The 11,526-nt window shown below is 30.7% G+C and overlaps 1 protein-coding gene across 1 annotated transcript; it reads right to left on the reverse strand.

Moving 5' to 3' along the window:
- Positions 1-5,016: 5,016 nt before the first annotated feature.
- LOC107484260 (uncharacterized) lies at positions 5,017-5,436 on the reverse strand. The gene has a single exon (XM_016104874.3). It carries the CDS (start codon positions 5,324-5,326, stop codon positions 5,096-5,098), a length of 231 nt encoding a protein of 76 aa, XP_015960360.1. The 5' UTR covers positions 5,327-5,436; the 3' UTR covers positions 5,017-5,095.
- Positions 5,437-11,526: the final 6,090 nt, after the last annotated feature.

An 11,526-nucleotide genomic window follows, 5' to 3' on the forward strand; every position in this document is an offset into this window, starting at 1 on the left:
TCATATATGCTATGTTACCTGATTATGTGCTACTTGTTCTACTTGTACCTTATTTGTGTATTACTTGTCTGTATTGCTTGTGTTTGTACAATTGAGAGATCCCTCATGTTGGTGTCGCTGGATGTTGAGGGCTGTTCTTGATGAGATGTATTGATGATGCGATTGCATGATGATAATGATTTTTGAATGGGATAATTTGAGCCCCCTGGGTAGACGCAGTGATGTGATTTCACTAGCTCCAGACGAGGGTATGATGTATTGATATAGAGTTGCTGAGGCAGAACAACTGGTGATGGTTTTGCTTATGATTCTGAGTCTGATTCATGGAGGAATCAGCGAGTTGGGAAACATGTGTAACATGAACTAGATTTAGTATCCCCTTACGACAGATGCCTATTTATGGATTAGTGAGAATTTAGGCTGGATACTTGGTGAAAAGGAGTTTAGGATGCTTAGTGAGTTTTTATTGCAGTGCATTGTATTTATTTGGCACTTTTACCGTACTGGGAATCCATGGGCCCGAGGTTCTCATTCCGTATATATCTCTTGTTTTTCAGATACAGGTTCAGGTGCTCAGAAGTGAGCTGCGGTTCGTCTGAGAGACGACGAAGATATTTATTTTCTCTATTTTGTGTTTTGCTTAGAATCTTTCCACCTTTGTTTTGAAAAGATTATATTATGTATTGAACTCTTTTGGAACTTGCCTATAGAGGCTCTTATGTTTCCTTTGAGAGAGATTAGGATATACTGTTGTCAACTACTTTCATACTGTACCCTAGCCGGCCTAAACTTTGCGGGTCGCGACTAGTGGCTATTACTTATGTTATATATATCTATCCATTATCTATCTCTTAATCTCCTTTATGCCTTGTCCGTATATCGCTTTCGGCTTTACAGTTTAAATTTTTGATGTCGAAACGTGAGTGATATGTCTTCGCGATTTTATTTCTACTCTTTTCAGGCTTCTCGACTAATACTCCTTTCGAAATTACCTATATTTATATATTAAAAATCCACCTGAGAGTCGTACCACCGTAATATCATTGACATACGACTAGAGCATAAGGATTTGAATATTAGGGTGTTACATAATGGATTCTCCTTCCTTCATTGCAAACATTCCATACTCTCTGTTTAACATGTCTATCCGAGTCTTCTTTACAATGGTGGTTCCATCATGAGTGATTTGCAGTTTGTCCCAGATTTCCTTTGCCGTTGTGCATCGTGATACCCGTCAGTATTCCTCAAAGCTTATAGCACAATTGAGTAGATTTACAGCCTTGGCATTTAGCTCCACCTTCTTTCTATCTTCCTCGGTCCAGCTTGCTTCTGGTTTAAGAGTGACCACTCCTTCAGCACTTGTGTTAGTTGAAAATTGAGGACCCTCTAGGATGATCTTCCAGAATCTGTAGTCTACTGCTTGCACAAAGATTTTCATTCTCTCCTTCCAACAGGTATAGTTTTTTCCATTGAAAAGAGGCGGTCTGTTGCTTGACTGTCCTTCTGTAAGGTTGTAGGACACCAGATTTGAGCCTCTGCTTTCTGCCATCTGGATATTTTCTCCAAGCTGCAAAGCTTGATCTTTTTGAGACCAAGCTCTGATACCAATTGATGGTTTTCAGTGGCTAAGAGAAGGGGGGTTGAATCTTAGCCCCCCTTTTCGCTCAGTAATGCTTGCTGGTCTTTAAAATAATTTCAGGAGACTTTTTGATTTTTGTCTCGTCCCTAGCCACAAGACTTTTATTTTTGTCTTGTCACTTGGCATGAGATATTTTTCAGTTTTAGCTCCTGTGCAGTAGAAACAGAAATGGAGTAGAGAAGAGAGAAAATTACACCCAGATATATCCTGGTTCAGCTGCTAAGTGCAGTGCAGCCTACATCCAATCTCCGTCACAACTATGATGAAATTTCACTATAATCTTCTTGAGTACAGACTGTAAAGTGCTAACCCAACTTACAAGAAGATTCCCACAGAATCATGAAACACAACACAGATGTACAAATGAACTTTAAGAACATCTATGCCTTTTTCTTTTAATTTTGCACTCTCTGTCTTTTTCCGCTCTTTGGCTTTTTCATACAAACCTCACTGTTTGCCTTTTTCATGAGACTCAAGACATGACAAAATTAAACAGAAAAATACTAAACAAAATACATTGAAGGAAAAGAAAAACTGTTAGCTCAGGTAGCTATGAGAACCCTGTGCCTTACACTCTCACACTTTCTCCTTGCTCCAAACCGTGGTTGTTCTCTCTTTTTATAGAAGAGGGAAGCCTCCACCTTTGAAGGCAAAAACCAAGCCAACTTCTTCTTCTCCAAGAAGAAAACCGGTTCGGCCAGAGAGAGAGAAGAGATAACCCATGCAAAACCCAACATACAATTACCTCTAGTCCTTCCTTGGTCATCAATCTTCATCAATCCGAGCGCTCCATCCTTGGCTTGCTCTCCAAGATGAATTTCTGGCCCTTAATGCTTCATGATGATGATAGCTTCATCTGCTCCAATCTCTGCCTCTTCCATCACGTAACTACCCTAGCTTCTTCCTGTGGTGGTTGAGCAGAATCAGAGACAAGCCATGCCTCCAAGAATCTTCTCCTTGCTGGCCGAATATCCTTCAACCATTTTTGGTATGAAGAAGCCAAGATCTCATCACAAAATCTTACCACAAGTGAATGAGAATTTTAGCCACAGCATACTTTTTGTTTTTCTTTTTCTTGCCATAATTGTGATGCTCTTTTAGCGTGCCTTTCCTTCTTTTCGGTAGTTCAATGTAGCTTCCATGGTTTGCTAGGTAATGTCCAAAAGAGAAGAAAGAAAGAATGAGAGAGAAGAAATAATTGAAAGAAAAGTAATTAAATGAATTAAGCAAATTAATTAAAGAGTTACTTTTACTTCCCTGAGTAGCGTGTAGCTTTCAATGCCATCAATCATATCAATGGCAATCTCTCTCATGTTTCTAATGCTAGCAAATTAAATTTTGAAATTCATCCCAAATGAAGAAATGGGATCCGTTGGAGGCATGAAGCAATTTTTGCTTCCTTTCACAATAAGTTTTGGATCAAGCATTGGAGCAACAATTTTTAATTTGGACTTGTGGCAATAATAGATTAATTTGTCCCAAATAATCATAAATTGCTTCAGTCATATAATATTGCAAACATTAATCAAAGCTGATTAGTTTTAAGCATATTGGGCTTGCAATAGTTTTACTTTTCTGTTCGGCTCAATAAAAAAACCTGCATCACAAAATTACAAAATTATTAACATATGTTAAATAAAAATCAAATTAATAAATTTATAATTAATTATTTCAATAATATTTGTTCATCATCATAATAAATTTAAAAATTCATCGTATGTAATAATTATTATTATAAATATTTTCTAAAATTATAATTAAAATTAAAATTTTTTTATAATTAGACGCTAAATTTTAGACAATAAATTTAAAAAAAAAACAAGTACACGTCAAAAGAAGTACATATCCAGCAAATATTACTGCCACAAACTAATTTTAGTTTCATACCAAGTTATATTAATTTTTTAATTTCAATGACCACAAAATAATTTTAAGAAACACTTTTAAAAACATTTTTTTAAAGAAAAACAAACAATTTTCACTTTTGGCTCTTTAGTAGAGATGAAACTGTTATAAGGCTATGGGAGAACAGTGGAGTATTAAAGCAGGACTAACAACAATTCTGAGTCTAAAAACTTCACATACTTAAAAGCATAGTTGTAAGAATCGGATCGGACCGGTCGGTTCGATCGAAAAACCGGTGAATCGGTAGTCTAACCGATTCGATTTATAGTTTGGATCGAACACGCAATTAAACCAGCAAGAACTGGACGATTAGTCAAAAACTGGCCGGTTCGATACAAATGCGCGAACCGACCAGTCCTATGGTGCTCCCAGCATTTCACAGGTCTACGGTGCTCCAGCCGTCCAGCGCCTCATGGTAGGCTCGAACATTACTGCAGGACTCGAACTCATGTTTCTCTTGTTACACTCAACAAGGTATGTCACCAAACTGCTTTGTCACTTTTATACTTCATGTGCTAGTTATTATATATATTATATATATACACATAATTGAATTGTTTTATATTAATTTAATTTTAGTTTTATACTCACTTTTTTTTAATATATAATTCTTTAGGATTTATACCATTATTAAAATGTTAGTTAATATATTTATTTTAAATTTTTTAAAATATTAAGTTAAGTAGTATATCTTCAAAGATTTTGACTTAGGATTAATTAGTAGAGATATATAAGCATCACTATTAAATTTCACATAATAAATTGATAGAGGGACATAACGTATCCATAGTTTACTATCGTGAAGGACCAAATTGATACTTTATCTTTTTCAAGGACTAATTAATCCGAAGTCAAAAATTTCAAGAACCTAACTATCATTTTACTAAATTTTTTACTATTTTATATTTTTTGTTCATGTGAAACCAGTTTTATCGGTTCAACCAGTGATTTATCGGTTGAACCAATAAACTAATAACCGATCACCGGTCCGGTTCGATCAACTATGTTTAAAAGCCAAAAACTTTAGTAGTTTGTTGGTATGTGCGGTTTTGGGGTATAATATATATAATGATGGATGTCATAGAATAAGTGTTGTTTACTCATACTTTTATACTTGTAGTTCTGCTTAACCACCATGTTTATGTACTTTCCCCTGCTTTGCTGGAAATACACTACTATCCAAAAAAAAAAAACGAAGAAACCTCTATTACTTATGAGTACTATTTACTATAGTACAGAATATGAACAATTTTTTATTGGTCAACAGCCATTACTACAAGCTTAATCATACAAGTATAGCATATCTAAGCGAGCATACTCGTTCTGTTAATTAAACTTAAGCTTATACATAGCACTAATTTCTATTTCACAAATTAATTCAAAAGGTTAATAAACTAAGGAAAGAAAATTAGCAGACGAAATTAAGCTAAGATAACATCCTATCCGATATTTTTATCGGAGAAAAAGAAAAACAATATAGATTCATGATTTTATTCATATTATACATGAGACATAAAAGTGAAGGAGGGAAAAAGTGTAAGAAGTGTCAACTTAAATTGGAATAGCATTAGTGACTGAAGGATAGACCACGGTGGCAGGATGAGCCATGATTTTGCGGCCCTTCATGTGGCGGAAACAATAGATCAGAGCACCCACCGGCCACTCCACTACCGCCGCCGCAGCAAACGCCAGGAACCCCACCGTTGGGCCCACCACCTTGCACCGGCAAGGGTTGCCAGTGTCACCACATTGTACCCATATTGGAACCCCTATTCCAACCATATCTAATTGATCTAATACTTAGCTTATAATATAAAGTAACAACTTAAATGTGTAATCAACGAGATGAAGACGGAAGCACCAAAAGCGGTTTGTGAAATTGAAATCGAAGAATTGCGCTATGCAACTTGATTGTATCCAATTGTTAGGGCCTGTTCTTTATATAGAACGAATTTGACTTCCTTAGTAGTAGGGGAACTCAAACATGCATGTAATTCATACATTATACATTAGTGCTTTTAAAGTTATGTGATTGGATGATCTACGTGTCAGAGGAGGAAAGAACTTATTGCACACGTGTCCTTATTTCGTGTGGTTATAGACACGTGTCTTATTTCATTGCTTTCAGTACATCTGCCCACCTGGGCTTGGTAAGCTGGTTCCACATATTCAGTTTTGCACATGTTATTTAATTATATTTAGCACTCTTATTATATTTATTTTATTTAATTTCATATCATATTTTGTATGTGGTAGAGCATAGACTTTGTTGTTGATATATGTCATATTTTTAAGATTAATCTTAATCACCTTATAAACAAAGACTCATAGACAAACAAAAATGAATTACATTTTTCAATTTCACAACTAAATCATTAGTTTTTAAATTTCAAAATTAAAGTGAAATAAATAAATAAATAAATTTTTGCTTGGTAATTTTAACAACAGACTAATAAAAGAGCACTACATCTGTTTGGAATTTACGATATTTTCGACAATCTCTGATCGATACATTAAATTAAGAGACTTCACATACATTTATTTATTATTGGTATAAAAGAAACATTTAACAAAAGTATTATATACACACACACAAAAAAAAATATCACAAACTATAGAAATATATAAGTTACATGAACCGGTACCAATTTAATTGATAGTCAAGACTTCTGTAGAAGTCCGTATAGGCCAAAATCTCAACGAAAAAAGATTCAATTATATTTACCAATGTCGGTGTCAGTCGATAATAGTAAATAATATCAGTAAAATACGAGTTAATTCTTAAAATATTTGTATACTGTGTATTAAAATTATTTTTAAGATTTTAATTACATTAATTATATTTGTGAAACTGAGAAAAATATATTATATTAATTTGTGATTTATTTTTTATTAAGAGCGAATTGATATGACTCAGTAACATAATTATTTAGTAATATATATTACTTTATGAGTTGGCCACATATAATTATAAGATAATGAGTTAGACAGTGATACATAATATGTTGATGTAGATAAATGTATTGTGTCGGTTTGTTTTAGGAATTGAAAAAATATTGGTCGAAAAAATTTAAATAAAAATAAATACCAATTTGATTGAAAAAAAAAATTTAAAAATAAATTTAAAAAATATTTTATCTTTTAAGAATTAATTTTACACTTAATTTTTTTTAATGAATTCTAAATTTTCAATATCTTTAATTATACTAATTTTATTATATTTTTCACATATTTTTTTAAATACAAATGCTTTTGATAAATATTTTTAAAATATTAATTTTAATCGTACAATTTTTTCATAATAATTTATTCCTGATAACTACGGACATCAGATAATTTGTTAACTTTTTCCATGCAATAAAAAAAGAACTTACATACTCATTTTAGATAAGATTTTTTTTTTTTATCAAAAATAGGAAACTCGAACTCACAACCTCTTAAATGAATATGGGGAGACTATGTCATTTGAGATATAACTCATTGATTCATTTTAGATAAGATTATCAATTCAAATGATTAAATTATCATTTTTTTATAAATATCTCAACAAATTCAGGTATTTTTCAACTCAATTCTCACATACATTAACTTAAATTCTTGTTTATTTATGTATCAAAATCTCTTATAAATACTTTTAATTGCCATTTTAAAGCTAATGTGAAGACACTTCAAAGACTCTCACTATGATCTCGAATCTCGTTTATCTTCAAGCATAAGATAACACATAATTAAGTAGTATTATGACACGTGACATACTCATTTACATCAGAATGTTACATGTCATTAATAAAACTATTATCATATCATTATACTGGTCAAATTATAAAATAACATGTATCACTAATGCCTATACATGTCATCAAGTCACTTTAACATGCTGTTAATAGAAAAGATTAATGTAATATATTTTTACTAATTTTAAAGACGTAATTAATGTAACTAAAATTTTAAAGATAATTTTAATATACAATATTAATTTTAGGGACCAATAAAACTTAACACTAAAGTATAAATTAAAATCTTTAGTAATTATATTAATGACTTTACTGACATAAATATTAATTAACTACAAAAATCCAACACTCTTATCAGATAACGATCTAACTCGTAGCAGATAATAATCGAACTTGCATTTTAGATATGATAACATATAGTGAAAGTAATTTTTTGGTATTAGATAAACTGCATAGATTTTTCATGGGTTTGTCCAAACCAATGAACACTCTTATCTGCTATTAGTAAATGAGACGGTAGGTTAAATTGGTCAGTTTTAGCCTGTGCCTGTCCAGATTAGGCTCTCACGACGCCTCTTATTTTTTGTCGGGAAGAGTCATAGGTTTCTTGGTTTATTATGAAATTTGGTTGCTCCCACATAAATTTTATTATTTACAAAAGTAAACCCTGTTTATTTGAAAATTGTTTGTGGGTGCAACAAATATTGGGCCGGCCCGTCCAATGTCATAATATCTTCGGCCCATTTTTTTTGTTATAGTTACCCGCAAGTATTATTTATTGTGTCTAGTAGAGGACAAAAACATTTAAACATGGAAAGTTCAAGTAAAAAAAATGTGAAAAGTTGAAGACCAAAATAAGAAAATCTGAGAAGTTTTACACTTTTACTAGAAAAAAATTGAATGACAAAAAAAAAATGTATCATCTTATTGTCTGAAAGCGGCTTTTTTTCTCTAAAATTCAAATCCCCAAATTGAAAAAGTATTCGGTTTAAGAGTTTGATTGCGGCAAAGTTGCATAAAATACTTTGATATCTGCAGTAGTTTCCATGATCGGTAGCTGGTGGTCAGCATTTCGTTCTATTTAAATTTCTGTATGGAGTTATACATTGTACATTGAATTAAAGCAGTGTTGTTCAAGGATAAGCAGGAGTACACTTATTTCATGGTTTTTATGTTATGTTTGTATGTATTATTAGAGAAAGATCTGGACATGTACTGTGACGATTCGATATATGCATCATTTTAGGAAAAAAGAGTGTTTGAGGAGAATGAAGTGAGAGACGGAGATGATTTTGAATGGGTTGGGGGACATTCAGATGAGTTCCGTCAGGAAGGCAATGACATTAATAATTCTTGGAAGATAATTATTTTTGTTAAAATGGCGTTATATAATTAGATGCACATGTAAAATGATTTTACACTTATTTATATTTATAGTGCATTAAAATTAAATTCTTTAAATAATGACATTTTAAAATTTAGCTGTTTGAATTGTAAGTATATATCTATCATATAAGTTATTTGTGCAATTTTTTAAATTAAAAATGTAATTGACTAATTTATTTTAAATTGAATTAATGTGGAATTTTATGTTAATAATTTAGAAGATATGAGTTTCATACTTAAAAACAAACTTTTTTTTAGGTTTAATAACTGTGTTGGTTTTTATAGTTTTGCAAAATTTTCAATTAGATCCCTAAACCTTTTTTTCTTTTAATCAGATTCCTGCATCAATTTTTTTTCAATTGAGTTCCTACACTTTTTTTTTTCTTTTATTTGAGTCCCTGCACTAATTTTTTTTTAGTTGGATCCCTATACAATTAAGCCAATTACCACCAAGAGGAACCTAATTGAAAAAAAAAATTGGTGCAGGGACCCAATTAAAAGGAAAAAAAGTATACGAACCTAATTAAAAATTTCACAAAATTATAGAGACCAACAGAATAATTAAACCTTTTTTTATTAGAATAGGGTGCTCAACAATTTTTTTTTTCATTTGTCTTACATATGCTAATCCTAGCCAATTCTCTTTTCCTTTAACTAAAAATGTTGGTCATTTAATATTTTTCTCAAAAAATTTTTTACTATAGTTTAAGATAAATTATATTTGAAAAAAAATATATTTTAAAAATTGATCTAATTAGAAATGAATTGAAAACAAATTATTATATTTAAGATAGTTATATAATATAAAATAACATTGTCCTCCATATTTCAAAAGCTCTACTTCAAATTTTCAATGGAACTAATGTAAGGTTCTCTGTATTGGGGCTATTTCTTGGACTGGAGGTTCTTCATATTGGCAACGGACTGCCCTGCAGCGATAAAATAGTATTTATAAATAAATTGTTACTTTGATTAAATAACTATTTTAAATTTGTGACACCTTCAATATAATTTGCACAATTACATAATTTCTCTTGTAATGTTGGAATAAATAACATTAATTTGACCTAATCTAAACATAAATTTTCTTCTGTTTTAATCATTTTTTAATTAACTCTTATTAATAACTAAATAAAATTAAAACAAATTTCATAGTGCCTTTTTTTTGTCAAAAATAAATTGCCATTTATTTCAGACAGACTCAGTTTTGGATCAATTCTAATATCAAATTTTATTTCAAAGTCTAAATTGACAAATAAAATAAGTTTCTACCCGTACATATAATTATTATATTTTCACCCAAAGTGTTCAGGTAGAATTGTAATTATTATAAAACCGGTTTTACTTGTCTGGAGGTTAGAAATAATACTTCATTCAAACAGCCTGTCAATGTACAATACACGTGTTTAATTCTGGAGCCAACACCATGACAAAAAGTAAGGAGCATCCTGAGAGCTTGATCTAGATAGGTACAGGCTAAAATTTACCCGTATCACAATGCTATTTAGCCATATGTCAGTTTGTACCATGTGTCGCAATCGTATTATCTACGTATCATTCGCTATGTCATCATTGTAGATGCACCAAATTAATCTCTCACTTTACATTAAGTGACTCATTTTAGTCATTGAAATTAAATGTTGTACATTAAACTAGTTTCTTCACCAATTTTTCTCATTTTTTTAAAATTCAAAATTCTCAATATTTTTGGATGCACTAATTTTAATTCTATTTTTCACTTTTCGTTTAAATACAATTGCTTTTATAAATTTTTTTAAAATTTTAGTTTTAATTATATAATTTTTTTATAATAATTTAACATTGATAAATTTTATAATATATAAGTATGTTATTATAAAAAAGAATTAATAATTCTTTTTGAGAGTTTGTTAAATGCTTTGCTTGTTTTTTTGAGACTGGATTATAATTCACCCTTGATATATTTTATAAATCTATTTTATTAGGCAATAGACTTTAATTCAAACTCTTTGCCAAATGTCTACCTAAAGTAGTCTCATTATTAGAGTGGGCAATCTCAGAGGAAAAAAAAATAATTTTTGTGCATTGTACTACTGGATTTGTAAGAGCACTAGGGTGACAATAACTTATTTGTTTTGATTCTATGACATGAATGTGAGTTCTAAATTTCTACCTATCTTTGATTCAAGAAATGATTATCAAATTTAATATTTTTAAGTGTAATGTTATGGTTGCACTTATTTCCTTGCTAGATATGCGATTTAGCTCATGTTATGAAAAAACAATATTTTTAATTTGTATGACAGATTAGTTCACAGTTTTTTAAAAAGTCTTAATTATCAAAAAAAGAATGTGTTATCTTTTTTGTGATAGCTAAATACCGCATATGAATTGTTAACTTCAAAAAGACTATGTAGACCTAATAAAAGAGTAATACGAGAGGCTACCTATGATTTGATTTGTCCAAGAATGATCCATGAAAGGAGCCATTTAAGTCTCTTCCAGATCATGCATTTGAGGATATAACAGACTTAGAAAGAAAATTGATTCAAGATCGTGTTTGCTCTCTTCGTGGAACTTGAAAACTTATTTAAGTTGTACCGTTAATAACTTGTACACATTTGTTATTATAGGTAGAGAAGACAAGCTGAACTTGGATAACAGAGTTGTGGTAAACAATTTTTAAGTAGAGTTTGTCTAGCAGGTTGGTTATCTTTGCAATACTGTTTTAGCATTTGTCATTTGTGGTACCATAAAATGATTGTTCCAGTAAAGAAGTGAAAAAAACTTTTGTAGTTAGTGCATATAATGTATATAGAGTGTGTGCTTATTGAATTCCAAAAGTAATGTGCTAAAGGAAGTGTCTTTTTTTTCTTTTGGAAA

The sequence above is a fragment of the Arachis duranensis genome, chromosome 1, assembly GCF_000817695.3.
Source record: "Arachis duranensis cultivar V14167 chromosome 1, aradu.V14167.gnm2.J7QH, whole genome shotgun sequence".
NCBI classification, from domain to species: domain Eukaryota; kingdom Viridiplantae; phylum Streptophyta; class Magnoliopsida; order Fabales; family Fabaceae; genus Arachis; species Arachis duranensis.